At 43.5% G+C, this 19,339-nt stretch overlaps 1 protein-coding gene across 1 annotated transcript in view; it reads left to right on the top strand.

The window, feature by feature from the left end:
• Positions 1-19,339, top strand: part of GRIA3 (glutamate receptor, ionotropic, AMPA 3) — a 273,089-nt gene that overhangs the window by 155,713 nt on the left and 98,037 nt on the right. Inside the window, exons 5-6 of the mRNA XM_015426982.1 lie at positions 10,940-10,993; positions 15,678-15,839. Coding sequence (XP_015282468.1) covers positions 10,940-10,993; positions 15,678-15,839 — 216 coding nt within the window. The remainder of the gene's footprint in view (positions 1-10,939; positions 10,994-15,677; positions 15,840-19,339) is intronic.

Below are 19,339 nucleotides of genomic sequence, written 5' to 3' on the forward strand. Positions count from 1 at the left end.
TTTAAACTAAGGGGTGGAGATGGGGCATTCAGCAAGCCTGATTTTACCATTAAGATGCCCGTTTGAGCTCACCATTGTTAAAATATCTCTATTACATGGAGCTCTCCTTGGTCCTGAAGAGGTCAACATCTCCCTTTTATGTGGCTTCTGCCCCCTTGGGATCTAGCATCTGTTGCCTGATACCTACAGACTGATTAGATTATTCCTGCTTCATCTGATTCCCTTCAAGCCTTTTTGTCATCTTATGAGGGTCTCAGCTGAGCTAATAAAAGACAATTATTATGTGAATAACAGTACTCCGATGATGCAACTAGTGTGGGACGAGCAGAACATAAAGTGTGGTCCAGTTGGTTGAGACTGACCAGTTTCCACAACAGGTTCCACTGGGTTCCTTGAAAATGATGTTTGTGGAGAAATGCCCTCCACTCTAGGATTGGCCTCAATAATTTGGTCACCAGGGCTGCACTCTGCACCTGAGCAGAGAATGCAAGCCTGTAGCTGTCAAAAGGGAAGACTAGAGGAGATGAGTCATCTGTCTCCCAAGCATAGAACACTCCAGAGATTAGTTACATAAATGGCTCTAGCCAAAGTAAGAACAAGAGGTTTAACACCCTACACCTTGCTGGGTTGTCACACCTAAAGGGGTAGAGACAGGGACAACCAAATGGCTCAATAGTAATTTTTCCCTCTTGGGTCAAGATCAGGGCTGGCCCCAAAGGGGGACATATACCCAAGGGGAGATTGTCAGTTGTCCAGACCTGGGTTAGAAGCTTGTTCATCTTCCTTGGATGGGCACAAGCCATGAAGGACTAAACCTTTACCTAGGGACTCCATCTTGATCATGAGTCAAAGGACAATGGGGAGAAGTCCTAGCTCTGAAACAAAGGTAATGATAGACTTTTAAATGCTGAAGCTTCAAGAATTACTAGCCTATTCTAATTCAACATCATTTAGGCTAAGTATAGAGTTTAAGTTTTAGAGGATTATGGTTTTCACCTTTTCTTTGTATCTTTGCTTAACCTGATTCTTGAACAGAACATGCCCAACTGGTTCTGCTTTCCAAAAGATGGTAAAGGAGAGGGGTAGTGGGTGAGCTCGCCATCTGTGCAGCACAGTAGCTCAAACATGAAAATATTATAGATCATCTCTGTATTATTTATTTATTTATTAAATTGGGGGGGGTGACCACCCTTCCCTACTTGCGCAGGAATCAGGGCAGTTCATAACACTTTGATTCAATACAATATAAACTAAGTTAAAATCATAAAACCACCATAGTTAAAACCAGGGGTCTTGTTGTAGAAAAAGAGCTGCCGGAGCTCATTAGCATAACTCATTAGCATAACTTATTTGCATATGCCACGCCCCCTGACATCACCGGAAGTGACAGAAGGCCACACCCCCTGACATCACCGGAAGTGTGTCAGAAGGCCCGGCTACTTACCCTCCTGCTTCATCCTCATTCCCAAACGGAATGAGGATCGAAGCAGAGGGCGGGGTAAAGAAGGGGGCGGGGCTTCACCACGTGACCGCCCCGCCCCCTAGAGGTTCTCTTCCGGAGCTCCGTACCTGAGAGCTCCCCCCCGACTAGAGCCCTGGTTAAAACAATCAGAACACTTAAACACTTAAAAAAACAAGATGGCAGAGCTAGCATTCAGGCATGGGGGGAGGCACCAGGTAGATGTGAAGAACCATTGCTGGCTTCAACCAAAGGCCTGGTGAAACATCTCTGCCTTACATGCCCTGCGAAACTTTAATAGATCAGATAGCGCACAGATGTCACTCAGCAGAGAGTTCCAACAGGCTGGAGCCAGGGCATAGAAGGCTCTGGCCTTGGTTGAGGCCAGCCAGATATCTTTTGGGCTGGGGACTACCAGAAGTTACTTGTCTGCTGATCTTAATGCCCTAGCTAGTATGAGCAAAGCGGGAGACACAACAATTAAAAAGCAACATAGATACAGAGTGCTACATATACAGATACATTTAGGAGAAATACTCTTCCAGATTTGTTGGGGACAGAAGTTACTACCCAGATAAAAGCTGGTACACCTGGGAGTAAGGGAAAGGGGCATCACCCCTGGGCAGAAACCTGGGAAGGCCACAGTGATTTTCTGAGCTTTCAGGACATGAGGGAACAGGGTTTGCAAGTCTGTTTCCTCATTTGTGCTGGAAGAGGTGGGATGCTTTGAAGTGGCCAGGAAGTGATAGAGAGAAAATCCTTTTGCTTTTGCATCGGTTTGAGAATTTGTTAAGGAACAAACTAGGGAGGGCAGATTTGGCAAAGCAAGGTATCTACCATGTTTTAGGTGACATGAGAGTAGAGATTCAGGAAATGGTGGGATTAGGAGTGATTCAGTCTTCTGTGAATCCATGGGCAACTCCAGTTGTATTGGTTGCTAAGCAAGACAGGTTTATTGGGTTTTGTGGGGACTCTCAGAAGATTAATAGCATCATGAAGCCTGAGGGCTACTGTGTGCCTGGGTATGCTAGAGTCTGTTAAGGTGGTGTCTAAGGTGGATCTTTGGAAAGGTTTTCAGCAAATGGAATCGGAGGAAGCAAGAAGTAAATCTGCTTTCATTAATTTTGATGGTCTTTATGAGTTTACTGTACTTTGGTCTAGATGTAGGGATTTTTCCAGCATCCTTTCAGAGGGCTGGTGAACATTTTGCTGAATGGGACGACAGGGTTTGTGATGGTGTATATTGATGATACTGCAAATTTTAGCCAGGATTTGGATTTGCAGTTGGAACATTTGTCCATGGTAGTATATATAGGACAGAGTGGGAAGTTGTGAGATAAGGTATAGGCTATACAAAACTGGGAACCTCTAAGGCCAACAAGCAGGCCAGGGTTTTTCTAGGTATTATCATGTTCCGTGCTCAAGTTTGGGACAATAGCTACTCCACTTCATACACATACCAAAAAAATGGTACTAGACAAGGTGGCCTGGACCCGCAAATGTCAGACTGTGCCTGTTATCAGTCTCTTTTCTGAGTTGAGCTACATGGATTATTGGTAAAACACCCCCTTTGTTTTGTACTATTGAAAAGTAAGGGAGATACTTTACAACAGGTCAATTTCACACTGTCACCTCTTCTAAGTGGCGTATTTCTATGTCTTGTCACTTATTGCAAAATGCACAAAAATCTTTACCAACACTGTGTGACATCTTCAATATTGTATCTGGTGGGAAAAAAATATAACGGACTCAAGAACATCTGAAATGTCACCTTCAGAGATGGCAAGGATAACCCTGCCGCCAGCAAACACTGAATTATTTTTTATAATTGGTATGAATTGGTATTCATCAACAATAATTAGTAGTTTTGGGACTTACTAAATGAAAACTCTGGCCATTTCCACCAACCAATAATGAATTTTATAATCTACATATCACAGGAATTCCATGAAAACCATGCCATTAATGGCATGGTTTCCATGGAATTCCTGTGATATGTAGATTATAAAATTCATTATTGGTTGGTGGAAATGGCCAGAGCACCAGAGCACAGGAAATAGGGATTTGCTTCCATCACCAGCGGGAGTACAACAAGCCATAGAACTGAACTCTTTTGCTAAGGAGTTCAATACAAGTTTTATGCTGTCATTAAAGCCTGGGTAAACATTCTATTAAGTATCCAGCATTCTAGGCTCAACAACATGTAAACACTTGACAGGTTTTATACATTCCACCCCTGTACTTCTGCTTCGTGGGAAAGCCTGCTCAAATTTCTCTTGCTTCTGTAGAGCTGACGCCAGCATGGCTGATTGGTCCTGATAAGCTCTCCTCTTCTTCCATTTTGATTGCTGCAATGTTTTCCATGGTTTCTGTGCTGTTCGCTCTAGGCTAGGAAGATGTCCTGAATTTTAAAAGTGCTGTTAGGATCCAATTAAGTCATTTTCCCTCTAACAAGCTTGGAATTCTCTGTGTATAGATGATGACTGGGTTTCTTCCTGAAATGCTGCATATTCTCAAGCAGGAATTTGGTACATTGACTCCTTGTGTGTTTTCTTAAAATTACACGCAGCAGAAGAGACTGTGCTGGAGTTCTGTTAGGCTTCACAGAAGCAGCCTGGAACGTCAAGCACCCAGTGCAGTAGATCCAGCACAGTTGGGCTGGATAGGGCAATAAAGGTGAGCGGAAGTGGCAAACTGGCAGACTAAAAAAGCAGCTGGGGTGGGGATTGCAATCTGGAAGACACAGAGGAACCACCTAAGCATCTGTCCTAGGTGACCAGTTTCTCAGATTGTAGAATAGCAGCATGCACTAGTATTTATATAGGAGGGAACGAGGTGATTGGTTCTTTCTCATCACCTGACTCCCTGGCTAATCAGAGCCATCAAGAGTGGAGGAAATTAGGAGGACAACACTGGGTTGGCCCTGGGTGGTCTGAGGGGAGTTAGCCCCTTTTAATAAATAGGATTTACAAGCAGGGAGTGCACATGGACTAGCAGGGGGCCACTTTAGTTTCCCCTATCCATTTCTCCACACTATTACCTCTTTGTGTCCTCTTGGCAGCCCCCATACCCGTCTTTCCCTGCTTCCTTCTCTCCTTCCCATTCATCAACCAACCTTTCTTTTATCTGCACATTCCCACTTTTCAGGTTTATTTATTATATGGGGCGGTTTACCCTGCCCTCAGTGTATTTTTATGTATTTTGTATTTTTCTGTGAACCCAGGACCTATTTCAGGATTGTAGAAAGGTCTGCCTTGTCTATTCATGGCTTCAGTCTCTGGATTCAAGTATCCACAGATGGGGCCATGTTGAGAATCAAATATGTTGATTTCCAAGTAGACCTGCTGAGGATTGCTCCCTTTGTCTGAGAATTCATGGCACCTTGGCCATCAAGAGGTTTCAGCTATTGGCTTGAAAGGCATTGAGTCCCCACCACCACCACCATTCTGACCAGGTATGAGATACCAGTGCCTGACCTGGGGCTTTAGGTGTGCACCCTATGGCTTCTTCTTGAGGTTTTAATAAAACTTTTGATTTTGTTTTGCTAGACCTGTATTAAGGTAACAAGGATGTTAGCAAGGTAGGGTTGGGTTTTGTTTTTTGTTTCGTTTTTAGTGTTAGACAATAGCAATGGGAAATGTTTAAATTGGTTGTTGCAACTGTATCCTGAAGGTCAGAAGTTGTGGAGTGCAGGAGGATGTGACAACAGTTTATAACAAAACAGAAATACTTAATACATTTCAAAGCCAGTTCCTACAGTTATGTTACCCTCTAGCATCATACGAAGAAACAGAATCCAGGACCAAGGGAGTGTAGATGGAAGGGTGTGGTTATGCAGAGAGGTTCTCAGTGGTTGCCACTGAGTTATGTGGGGCAAAGTAAATGAGACACAAGTGACATGGGTTTTTGTCAACAAAACTCTTTGGGTGTCACTGTATAGGGGCTTGGGTTTTTCCTTTCAGAATGCAGTATCTGCCCCAGGGCTTTTTATGCTTCCAGTGCTGGATGTGGGATCATGAGAAGTTTCTTTCTGATCTTTGAAACTTCTCTGTGGATGATTCCAAATGTCTTCACATCCGAATTTCTCTTCAGATACAGGAGTCTCAAATTGTCTGGTTCTCCCCCCCCCCACATATAAAAAGTAAAACTGCCGTATTAGGACCCTCCTTCCCAATTCTTCCATTTAAAAAAATCATACCAAGTTAGACATTGATCCATTCTGAGTTAGACATTGATCCATTTTAGCTCAATATTGTCTATTTGAACCACAAGTAACTCTCCGAGGCCTCAGAAAGATCTTTTTCGGCACCTGCTACCTGAAAGCCTTTCAAATGGAGATGCCAGGGATCGAACTTAGAACTTTCTGCATGCAAAGTGTCTGCAGCTCTGCCTTTGAGCCACAGCCCTTCCCCTAGAATATTTATTGTATGTGCAAGTATTGCTCTTTATTCCAGTTCTTAAATTAATTTGTGGTGTTATGAGACAATTGGATTGATTGCTCACTCAATTGTTTGCTAGCAATAACTTTTTCCAATGTGTATAAAAGCAGTGCAGCAAATTAATTTTGATGTGATTGTATATATGTTTGCATGTGAGACAATTGGATTGATTGCTCACTCAACTGTTTGGTAGCAATAACTTTTCCAATGTGTATAAAAGCAGGGCAGCAAATTAATTTTGATGTGATTGTATATATGTTTGCATCAAGATTCTTTCTATGTCGTTTTCCCCATTGAACACAAACATGTATGCATCAGGGAAATGATTTAGTAGGTTTACACACACTTGTAAGTAGTAAAATAGTGTACCATGTGGCATGGAAAGTTATTTAAAAAAACACATCCAACCTGCCCTTGTGGCCGATGAAGCAGGAAATTGCTGCACAAAAGGAATCCTGCAGGATTGCTTTTTTTGTAGTGTTTTATCAATATAAAGGTGCACAGAGGAGGGAAAAGGTGCAGATAAACTGAAAGAGATGAAAAATGTGTGTGCTGCAATTCTGGAATCATTTTCTGAAAATTCTCCTGATTAAATTAAAGAAAATTTTCAAGACAAGAGACATTTGGAGGTGGTTTGTCATTGCCTGCCTCTGCACGGCAACCCTAGACTTCCTTGGTGATCTCCCATCTCCCATCCAAGTACTAATCAGGGCTGACCCTACTTAGCTTTTCAGATTTGACAGGATTGGGCCAGCCTGAGCTCTCCAGGTCAGATTCCTAAACACAGATGTGGAATCCACCCAGCTTTAAACTGGTTTTAAGGCTACACTATAGCACATTCCTGGGAGTAAGCTCCATTGAATAAAAGGAGAGTTACTGTTGCATAGACCTGCTTAGGATAGCTCCGTTAGTTGACCGTGGCACCGGTCTTCTTGCTGTAACTAGCACTTTGTGTTTCTAGACTTGTACTTTGGTGATGGTGGTTTTTTTTGTTTTTTAAGTTTGCCTGGCAGAATCTACTGCCAGTTTGGTGTAGTGGTTAAGTGTGCGGACTCTAATCTGGGAGAACCAGGTTTGAGTCCCCACTCCTCCACTTGCACCTGCTGATGTGACCTTGGGTCAGTCACAAGCTCTGTCACAGCTGTCCTTGAAAAAGAGCAGTTTGTGTCAGAGTTCTCTCAGCCCCACCCACCTCACAGGATGTCTGTTGTGGGGAGGGGAAGGGAAAGGTGTAAGCCGCTCTGAGACTCCAACTGAAGGGCGGGATATAAATCCAGTCTCTTCTCGCCTTCTCCTTCTTCTACTGTAGACCTGAGTCCTTTGTTTTCTAACATCCCCTCCCCCTGGAATGGGCCATCCACCAACAGAGCCTTCTCTTTGCTTGGAAATGGGTTGGCCAGGAGAGGAAGTAATAATGGACTGCTTGCTATTCAAGCATAAAAGTGACTGAGCTTGGCAAGGGAGGGGGGACTTCAGCAATCACCAGGATCTGTGTGTGGGTAGCAGACCTTCAACAAGCAGCTGTGAGAGATTGTTCCCACTTCATCCTGGCAAGTGAATACCACACTAAATGTAATAAAATGACATTTGCTTTGAAGAAGCAAGACAAAAAAAAAATGAAAGCCTGTTTTCCCATAGTAATATATTTTGAGAACTTAATGGGTTTCTTAAAATCTAAATGAGAATTAATACATTCTGATGCCGAACTAATAAATCTCTGCAGGCAATACGTGTTGTTGACTCTGATGACTACATTTTTTGTCAGTTGATCTGGGACCATCATAAAACTAATTGACTGATTTTCTCCAAGGTTTGAGGGTGGCTCATTTCACAACTGGTGCCATCTTACAATATGGACTTTACAGTTATTGATTACATGTGTTTAGGCATACTATGTTATTATATATAGATCTCTTCTTTTACGTATTGCATACAAAACTGAACAAAAGATGTAACATTAAGACGAGGAATTTCTGGTTCCTTTGGGGGCCTACATCCAGCCTCTTGGCCAGATGCTACTGGTTCCTAAGTTACAACCACCTATTTCTCTGAATGCATGGTGCTGCTGTTAGTCTTATAAAAGTTATTGCCATGGTTTAATCATTCCTTGATAATTATAGACCAGTATTGATGGGTAGGGCCCACTGACTGAGCTGTAGCAGCTACAGATCATGTCAAAAGTAAACAGCTCTGTGTAGGGATGGGCACAAACTGGCTAACAAACTGAAGTTCATGATGAATTTTGACTGGTTAATGGTTTGCAAACTGACATGGCAGGTCAACCAGCACAAGCATTCCATGAACTTTCAAGCTGCTTGTGGTGGTTCATGGTGGTTTTTGAATAAATACAATCTAAATGTTTACCAAATTTCAAAACAACAGGAGTGGAATTTAGAGGGCATGTAGAGGAGCATCTAGGGAAGGTCCCCTGCAACTTTGATGTTTCTAGCTTGCACAGGAGCTATTTTATACACTCCTGAACCTGTGCCTGTCATTTCCCCAGAAAGCACTTTCCTGGGGGCACCTTCTTTAGGGAGGCATAATTTGGACCCTGTAAATTCAATCCTCACCAAACGTGGTAGGCAAGTAGAGGAGAGTGAACTGGAGATCTCCTACAAGTTTCATGTCTCTAGCTCCTTGGGGAGCATTCTGCCATGTCATGAACTTTATGAACTGAACCAGTTTGTTTGGCAGCTAAAAGTCATGACAGTTCATGGTTCAAGAACTGGGCGCACCATAGACCATGAACTGAACTACCATTTTTCCAGTACATGCCCATCCCTAGCTATGTGGAACACAACACTTTACTGACACTATACATTTCAACAACTTTTGGAGATCTCTCCATAGTCAGTTGTCAGTGTATCTTACATCTGAGTGATATATGAACCCAAAATTTCCAGCAATCCAAAATTTTCCAGCAATTTATACACTTGTGTTCCATGTGATAGCTCGTTACTCAATTTATTATCTGACTCTGACAACTGCAAGTGAATATTTGCCCCCAACTGAAAAATGTACTTTTCCCCAAGAAGAAGACAACCCTAAATATAAGATGATCCCCATAAAAATGTATATGCAAAAAGTTTTGTATTACTTTACATAATTGTAACTTGTGCAAGAATATATGGCAAACCCTTATTATCTTGATGGCACACCTGGAAAGAAAATCCTAGTCTTCCTTCTGGGTACATACGGTATTGTAGTTTGATATAATATGAAAGAATAGCTTGCCTTGACATGTTCTCGGTTTGGTGAGAAATGCGAGAACGATTACATGGACACAAGACACACAATTGTAGTATGCCCTTTCCCTTTGTAGAGTGCACGTTTTGTTGATGGTGGCAGGTGGGAAGAAGTAGAGAGGTTTTCATACCCTGCTTATACCCTGAGAGCCAGTTTGGTGTACTGGTTAAGTGTGCAGACTCTTTAAAATAACAATTTGTACAGGATAGTATCCTGAAATACCATGTGTTAAATCAAATCCAGTGTCTAATCAGATGTCTAATAAGATGCAGGCCATTGGTGGGTGATTGGCCAGAAGCAGGGGGGAAGGGACGTCCACTGCCTCAACCAAATGCCCGGTGGAAGAGCTCCATCTTGCAGGACCTGTTGAACTGCAGTGAGTCCCACAGGGCCCTGATGTCATAGGAGAGCTCATTCCACCAGGTGGGGGCCAGGCCCGAAAAAGCCATGGCCCTAGTCAAGGCTAATTGGATGTACCTGGGGCCGGGGACCACCAAGAGATGTTGATTTGTGGACTTCAGTGCCCTCCGGGGCTCTTATGGGGAGAGGCGGTCTCATAGGAATGCTAGCCCTTGGCCGTATAGAGCTTTAAAGGTAAGCACCAGCACCTTGAAACGGATCTGGAATTCAATAGGCAGCAAGTGCAGTTCACGCAGCATTGAGTGGATACGTGCCCGCACAGGCATCACTGTCAACACCCATGCTGCCACATTCTGTACTAGCTGCAACTTCCAGAGCAGAATCAAGGGCAGCCCCACATAAAGAGAGTTACAATAATCCAGTTACAATAAACTTTCCCTTGCTCTCCCCACAATAGTCACTTTGTGAGGTAGGTGGGGCTGAGAGAGTTCTGAGAAAACTGTGACTGGCCCAAAGTCACCCAGCTGGCTTCATGTGGAGGGGTGTGGAATCAAACCTGGTTCTCCAGATTACAGTCCACCTCTCTAATCACTACACCAGCATGGAGCAAAGATCCATGCAAGTTGTATATCTGTGCTTCCTATGATAGAATGTCCTACACTGAACCTATAAGCAAACAGCCCTGATCATTTGAAGGAACATGAAGATGTATCTTCTATATAGATGTTCTAAAATTAGGTCCTACCAGCACATGCAGCAGTAATAGGATTCTGCCTGCTGGCTGCTCCCATGACCTCCACTTGTTGATCATTCCTGGTGCACATAGCTTGCTGCTGCAGTGCATTGATTGTACTCACTTTTAGAACATCTGCGCATTCTATGGGTGGTACAACATGGAAAGAAGGCACAGATGACTGCAGCTATAGCTGTGCATTCTTGCAGCAGAACCTTCTTTGAAGGAACATGAAGATGTATCTTCTGTATAGATGTTCTAAAATTAGGTCCTATCAGCACATGCAGCAGTAATAGGATTGTGCCTGCTGGCTGCTCCCATGACCTCCACTTGTTGATCATTCCTGGTGCACATAGCTTGCTGCTGCAGTGCATTGATTGTACTCACTTTTAGAACATCTGCGCATTCTATGGGTGGTACAACATGGAAAGAAGGCACAGATGACTGCAGCTATAGCTGTGCATTCTTGCAGCAGAACCTTTCATAATGTGATTTGTGTAAGAGAACCCCTTGGTGTCGTATAGGGTTTTGCGCAACACGCACTTGGGGACAGCTGAGGTCACCACAGAAAGCAGCTTCTATGTGCAATTGCTCCATTTTGGTAGACCACCCTCACCCCCACCCATCCACCCTTTTTTGTCCTTGTATAAAATAGTTTACTTTCATGGAGTAATGCATTTTTTCCTTTCTCTTTCTATACAGGTTGTAACCCTGAGTAAACATTCCAGAAGCTATCACTACATGCTTGCTAACCTGGTAAGAACATGAGAAATAATATATTGACATTTAGGTTGATTCATTTTCTGGTAGCCAAAGCAGAAAGGCCGGAGGGAGGGAGGGAGGGAGGGAGGGAGGGTCCAGTTGGCCGGCCGCACACACTCCCTCATGGCAGGAAGGAAGGAAGGAAGATCAGTTGATCCAAGGAACTGTACAGCAAGCTCCCAATGCTCAGGGGGAGGGTTGGACTTGAGTTTCTTAAATATCTGCTCCTCCTCCCATCCCATGTCCTCACTTGTTTCAGTTGCTGTGTTTTAATAGTTTTGTTTTACTGCTTTAGTTGTAAGCCTCCTTGAGCTGGTCTCTAGAGAGGCAGCATATAAATTTACTAAGTAAATAAACTGCTTTTGTACCTAAGGGGAATTTCAAAGTTCACAAAGGTAAAGGTAAAGGTAAAGGTTCCCTTGCTCGCAAGCCAGTCGAATCCGACTCTAGGGTTGCGGTGCTCATCTCCGTTTCAAAGCCGAAGAGCCAGCGCTGTCCGACGACGTTTCCGTGGTCATGTGGCCGGCATGACTAAACACCAAGGCGCACCGAACGCTGTTACCTTCCCACCGAAGTGGTCCCTATTTATCTACTTGCAATTTCTTGCTTTCGAACTGCTAGGTTGGCAGGAGCTGGAACTAGAGACAGGAGCTCACCCTGTCTTGCGGCACCCGGGTCTTGAACCGCTGAACTACTGACCTTCCACAGCCTGCAGTTCAGCGCCTTAACCACTCTTTGACATGTTGCTAGAATATAGTTCTCAAACGTTGATGAAGTATGTTTTAAAAATGTCAACACTGTTAGCAGTTTTATTCAGCGGCTAGTTCTGAGTGCTATTGAAGAAGCCACTATCTCTGACCATTTACTTAATGTATTTATTTAAGGCATTTTTAACCCACCTTTCCCCCCATGTTGGGCTCAAGGTGGGTTACAGTGTTATTTTAAAACATGACAGTTAATGAAAACAATTCAACAGCAATAACATTTAGACACTGCAGTGAAGATCGTAAAACAGCAGTCTGTTCCAAGCATCCGTCTTCATACCAATGACAGCCATCCATCCCTTTCACAATACCTGTGAAAGCTGATTTGCAATGGATGCATTATTTGTATACCCTCTGAAATGATACTGTCGATAATCCAAATCTCTTTAAAAATGCAAACTCACTCTTGAAAAAATATTACATTATACATGGTTATTTTACAGCTGTTACAGAAAGCCAAAGTTAATCCATAATTCTCAGTAGAGCTGCCAGCTTTCTTAACAATTCATTTGTCCAATTCTGGCAGAATAACTAAAGCTTATTGTGGAGAGAGATATAACTTGCTTCATATTCAATAGCCGCACATGGGGTGCCCTAGGTTTATCTGTTTTTTAAAATATACTTTTCCATTCTTCATGACATATTTTTCCAAGTGTTTCTTACAATAAAGTACTTTTTAAAAACAAAGAACGAACTCCTCCTATCCACTTCTACAGAAGAGTTTTCTAACATTTTTGATTTTGCAACAATTGCAAGATAGTGTCCTTAAACCCCTATTTGAGGTTTTCTTTCTACAGCCATGCACATTTTGCCTGCTAACTAGAAATGACCTTAGTAAGGTCAGAGGTGTTAAGGACAACAAACCCCTATTTGAGGATACTTTTCTTTCTACAGCCATGCACATTTTGCCTTAGTAAGGCCTTAGTAAGGTCAGAGGTGTTAAGGACAAATGTTAAATGCAGTTATGCTGAGAATATATTTTTCTATGATGATCGTGATTCTTCTGCTCTTGACAACAACCATATGGTCCGTATGCTCAAAAGCAGAAATGCTTCTTGAAGCCTGATACCTTCTGCATGATTCCTGATTCAGCTAACCACCCATTCAATCCTGACTTGGCCTTCCAAAGGCTATCAGCCAAGTCAGCCATTAAAGATCTGGGAAGAAGCCACAAGACTGAATCAAAAGTTGCCCTCTGCTCAGGGAAGGTGTTCCACCTCGAGAGGAAGGGCACGTTTGGATGCCCATTTTACATTAATAGCTAGATTCTTTGGTCTATGCAACACTAAACACCTATTGAGGAAGGTAGACTATAGCCCACAAAGGAGTGCTGGCCAGTTTCAAGTGGACCACCTCATACCTGCCGATTGCTAGAATACTTGCTATGAATGCTAGACTGGGTGGACTTTGATCAGATGCTGATCAGTCAATAAGAGTGTATTATCAGTCAATATATAAATCACTTGACACAGGTTAGTTCTGCTTTAACTTTTGGTACACACAAAACTGTATTAAGACTGTATTCTTTGCATGCTTTTTATGCCTCAGAGCCTAAAAGAGAACATGGACTATTTCTCATGTTCTTGTTGCTAAATACATTGGGTTGAATCCAAAACCAAGAGAGTGGATCTGAAAGTGCCTTTCTACCCATGGTGCTGAGTTTTGTACCCATCTTTGGATCCAAGCCCATGGTTTGGATTCAGCCTATTAGTAGGAAGATGTGTAAGTTTACAAATTAAGTTCCAAACTTCTGACTGTCATTATTTAGGGGAGAGTGCAGCGGCTGGGTCTGCTGGGGAGCTCGGGGAGAGGACTTGAACTGAAAGTTGTGCTTGGAAGAGGAGGAGAAGATTTTTAATCATCTGTTCTCCATGTTCAACATGACAGCCATTGAAGGAGGCCATCGGCCCCAGCATAGACAAGGGTTTTCTTTTCTCCCAAAGCAGAATTCTTCTGTTTCATCACTTGCAGAGCTCTGCAATATTCTTCAATATGAATTGTATATTTTGATGGATTTGAATGATAAACCACTTAGGGAGCCAAATGCAGCTGAAAAGCAGAGCTTAAATATATTACAGAAAGGACAGAAAGCTTGTCCCACACTGTTCCATTTCAGAGGGACGTGGGAGGCTGTGTTTGCCCCCTTCCCAGTCCTCTCCCAGATCCTTGAACCTAGTGAAACCACATGCTGGGAGAAGGTGAAGGTGAACCCTTTTTTCTAGACCTTCTCCCTGTGGGGGAGTTTGTTTTTCTTTGAGGAGGGCGTACCTTATTCACTCACTTACTTTCCTAATTCATAGTAATCTCAAGGGTGGGCTATCTTCAGTTTTGGTCTACTTTTGTATTTTTACAGAAGCCTCATGGCCCATTGGCGCATTTTGAATTTCTAAAGCAGAAGTGAATGTTCAGTATTGTCTTAACGATGTTGGCATGTCCAATCTGTATTTAGTGATTCCAAGTCACCATCCTTGTTTAAGAACACATCTTGCTGGATCAGATCATGGTCCACCCTGTCCAGCAGTCTTTGCAAGGGTCCTGCCTGCAACTGGCCACTGATCTACTGGAAGCCCTGATTTACCTTCTGCCTATCCTGATATAGCACATTTCCTTTACTGTTGTTTCTCCAGCCCTAACACCTTCAGCTGCCCCCAAATTTCCTGCCCCTTTAAACAACCCTCTGCCTTCTTACTTGCTCCTCCTTATGCCAGTAGTGCTTCAACCTCTTCCTTCCATCTACATATTCCATTTTAGTACCATCCTTTTTCCAAGGAGCTCAAGGGAGGTAATTGCATTTAGGTATCCCCAGTTTGATCTAGTTTCATGTTTGGGAGAAACCAAACCAGTTCTTCTTTCCTTACCCCCAATATCTTCCCATTATAGTTAATGCTATTTTTCAACATTATTTGGGCAGCCAGGGCATATACATGGTTTGAAAGAATCATCAACAATAGTAATGCAAGTGAAGTGAAGTGAAATGAATTGCAACATTAAAAAAATGAAAAAGAAATGAGGATGAATTCAGGGCTATTTTTGGGCAGGAACGCACAGGAACGGAGTTCCGGCTGGCTTCCAAGTTGGCCACGCCCGGCAGGAATGTATTAGCATAATAGGTCACACCCAACAGCAGAAAATCATTAGGATTGGCTACATTAGGGGTGTGTGGCCTAACATGCAAAGGAGTTCGTGCTACAAAAAAGTTCTGGGTTTTGACAACAAACAAGGTAAACAGAATAAGAAGCAAAAGGTGGGTGTGGCTGGATGAGCACACTTCTGGTAACATGGGGGAGTGGCCTAATATGCCAATGAGCTGTGCTGTCAGGGGTGTGGCCTAATATGCTAATGAGTTTCTGCTGTTGGGTGTGACCTATTATGTTAATGAGTTCCTGCTGGGCTTTTTCTACAAAAAAAGCCCTGAGAATGATCATGTCTGCTCAGCTCACCCCTATGTGCAGGTTTCAGTCCAAGGCCCCCCACACCTGCCCCCCTCCAATCTGTGCAGTGAACGTCAGAAGTACCCAAAGTATATAGGAGTTATATTCACTCTGCAGTGCTGGCACTGCATAAATAGTCAACAGAAAGTGATCCCTTGCACAAATGCACAATGAAAACCTCTCCACCATAACATTGAAATCCAATCTGTTTGCTGCTTACATTCTACAAACGTCATTTGGGTTAGTTTCTCCCACTTTCTCGAGGAACAAAAAAGGACACGACAGACATAAGTGCCAATAAAACTCCAGCCTGCTCAGCTTTTGACAACATAGTTGAAAGATGAATTTAAAAGCAAATCAAGGGATCAGACAAATAAGTAGCAGATAACATGATCATAAATAACCATAATGGAAACAATTCATTTTACTTACTGCGTCAATTGGCAAGATCGCCTCCCTCTGAGCTTTCTGTTATTTTTTCAGGGCTTTACAGATGTTTCGCTGGAAAGAGTGGTACAAGGAGGGGCCAACGTGACTGGGTTTCAGATCGTTAATAATGAGAACCCCATGGTCCAGCAGTTTATGCAGCGCTGGGTTAGACTGGATGAAAGGGAATTTCCAGAAGCCAAAAATTCACCATTAAAGGTAAGCGTTGAACGGGGAAAGAAGGTGACTCTGTTCCCAGAGGGCTCAAAAAGCTCAGCGCTACATTCAAACGCTAGATCATTTCAAGCAGTTTAGAGCATGGTCAAGCTGGTGGTCTGAAAAAAGCAAACAGGGACGGGCAGTCCAAAAGCAGCTCAGTTTGTGTGGAAGTGATGAGTTAGACTCAATCCACCCATTAGAAGGTGTTCAGTTTGTTAACGGTCAACATGGGGACTTTGTATCAGACACGTGCTGGGAATTTTGTGCTTCTCAGATGAACTGTGGCCCTTTTCTTATCACAACCGTGGCAGAGGAGAAAAAGTGCATTCCGTCTCCCCACCACCACCACCCAAGTGTCGTCTTCTCATCCTCAAAACTGCCTCGTGAAGCTGCTATTGGCTGTGCTGTGAAAATCACTTTCCTTATGTGTCTGCATGGGATTTTTGCAGCGAAGCCAGTGTTTGCTCTTTGGGGTGATCTGACGATGCACAAATAGCATAGGGGACAAGGCTGAAACTGCTTCTCCCATATGCCATGGTTATGAATAGAAAAAGGCTAGCATGCATCTGGAAAACACAAAACTCCTATCACATGCCTTATACTAAGAGCCGGTTTGGTGTAGTGGTCAAGTGCGCAGACTCTAATCTGGGAGAACCAGGTTTGATTCCCCACTCCTCCACTTGCACTGCTGGATGACCTTGGGCAAGCCGTAGTTCTGATAAGAGTTGTTCTTGAAAAAGAGCAGTTTCTGTCAGAGCTCTCCCAGCCCCACCTACCTCACAGGGTGTCTGTTGTGGGGAGGGGAGGGGAGGGGAGGGGAAGGGAAAGGAGTTTGTAAGCCGCTCTGAGACTCCTTTGGGTAGTGAAGGGCGGGGTATAAATCCAATCTCTTCTTCTTCTTCTTCTTCCTCCTCCTCCAACAAACATGAGGACTTTGCAATGTGTAGATTGTCCTCTTCAGATTGTGAAGGCGAACCAGCATTAGTAGATTTCTAGAAGTGGATAGAACATTATTGGTCTCTTACACCACCTTATCCCTGCTGTGTTGGTAGCTGCAGTAGTTCCCTCAGGCCACCTGCACTGATGGCGCTGCAAGACAGCAACGTCTGCCAGCAAGCTGCTATGATGTCACAGAAAGTAAAGCTCCTAAGTTTCACTGGATCCTGCCAGTGTCTTACACATCCTTGAGCTGAAGATCACTTAACATGATTAGTCATCTCTTAGCACATTTGTACTGTACTTAAGATTCACAGAATTAAAGAGTAACAAAAGGGGAGATTCCCACCACCCAACATTTCAAAAGATGTTTATGATTTGAGATGAGATTCTCTTTCATGTTAGCTACCATGCACATGAATTAATGAATGCAGAAGATGTTGTTAAATGTAAGAGCTGCTAGAAATTAGTCATTTAAAAAAATCAAGGATGGATTGTATCCTTCTATAAGAGCTCTGAAAGGTATTTTGCTCTTCTCAGGTCCAGTTAAAAGCAAATGGGATATTTTGTGTCTCTGAGAAATGTGCCTCTGTGTTTAAAAATACTCTTGATGCAAGGTATTGCTCAGAAACTACACTAACGTTTGTTCAAATTTACTCCATATTATATAAATCTGTACAGAATTTATCAAGCAGGCACTCCTTCGCTCTTTAAAAATAAAAAAAAACCTCTAGGCTTAGAAATTGATGTACAATATTTTTGATTGGAAAATAAAATTGGCTAGAGACTAAAACCCTGGTGTTTAATTTATTCGGTATTTCATCAGTTCCTTTCTTGGCTTTCCTTCGCATGCTCATGCATTTGTTAGCAGAATCTGAATAAAGTAGAAAATTAGATATGTCTCTTGGCTTGAATCAGAGGAGACTGCATTACAGTTGCGGATCATTGAGGCAGGCGGTGGGGGAGAGCGGGGCTTTGTGTAGCACTAGATTGGACAGCTCTTGCAAGATCCCCTTTTGGGGAGCAGAGGGAGGTATTCATGCAAAAATGCAGAATACAAATATAATCTTATTCTCTGTTGCTTGGAAGGATGTCCTGTAATATTTGGTCATTTAAATTGTTCTGAAAAGGAGGAGCAAGAGACCTTTAAAAAAAGAAAATGGCAGGGGCAGGTAGATAACAAGTGTTGTGTTGTTGTTGGTTTTTTAAACAAAACATTGTGACAATGGCTTGGGGATATAGCTGCAGTTTAAAGTTTGGGATCATGATTTCCCCTGACACTGTCTGTTGGAAAAAGAGGAGTCTTGGGTACTGCTTAATTTATGGGTCCCCTAAGCTAAGGCAGTGGTTCTTATACGGGGTGAAGGTTGTGTTGCTGCTGTCAGAAACAGCAGCCCTGTGTCTCTTCCCCCTCTCCCCCAATAACATAGAGTCAGCTCAGTGCCATCATTGCGTTGTGAGCTTCTCCATACCCACAAACATCAGGGAACAAAATGGAATCAGGACAGAGAAATCTGTCACAGACTTGAGAACGCATCATGCATTTTTAGTTTACTGTACACTACGGGGAAGAAAAGAGGAAGTGGCACAAGGCTGCAGTTTTCAGAGGCAGCCATGCTAATGCCATGTTTGTTTACTTACTTACTTAAGAACATAAGAACATAAGAGAAGCCAATGTTGGATCAGGCCAATGGCCCATCTAGTCCAACACTGTCACACAGTGGCCAAAAGTACCAGGTGACATCAGGAGGTCCACCAGTGGGGCCAGGACACTAGAAGCTCTCCCACTGTTGCCCCCCCAAGCACCAAGAAAACAGAGCATCACTTGCCCCAGATCAAGAGTTCATACCTATACCTTGTGGCTAATAGCCACTGATGGATCTCTGCTCCATATGTTTATCTAATTCCCTCTTAAAGCTGTCCATGCTTGTAGCTGCCACAACCTCCTGTGGCAGTGAATTCCATGTGTTAATCACTCTTTGGGTGGAGAAGTACTTCCTTTTATCTGTTCTAACCTACTTTATTTATATTCTGCCTTCCTCCCCAGTGGAAATTCAACATGTTTTACATCATTCTCCTCTCCTCTATTTTATGCTCACAATGACCCTGTGAGGTAGGTTAAGAGGAGAGTGTGTGACTGGCCCAAGGGCACCCAGCAACTTTCCATAGCAGAGGGGGGATTCAAGCCTGGGTCTTCCAGATCCTAGTCTGACATCCTAGCAACTAGTGACACAGAGGCAGGCAATGGCAAACCACCTCTGAAATGTCTCTTGCCTTAAAAACCAGTCTAGCTCACCGCCTGGTGGTGCATGATGCTAAAGAAGCTAGAACTTCTGGCTTCCGGTCCGGCTTCCGCGAATGGCGGACGCATCCTCGGGGCGCTCCCGAGGGCGTCTCGCCCGCCCGCGGCCAAGGGAGGGGATCTGCGCAAGCGGAGACCCGGACAAGCCCCAGAAGGGGCTCCGACTCGGGGCGCGCGAGGGGCAAAGCCTCTTTCTCGACCGGAAGGTCGGAAATTGAGGCTCCCCTCATGCCCTAATGAACCTCGCCGCGTTCGCGGCCCC

The sequence above is a fragment of the Gekko japonicus genome, unplaced genomic scaffold (assembly GCF_001447785.1).
Source record: "Gekko japonicus isolate JY-2015 unplaced genomic scaffold, Gekko_japonicus_V1.1 scaffold265, whole genome shotgun sequence".
Classification (NCBI taxonomy): domain Eukaryota; kingdom Metazoa; phylum Chordata; class Lepidosauria; order Squamata; family Gekkonidae; genus Gekko; species Gekko japonicus.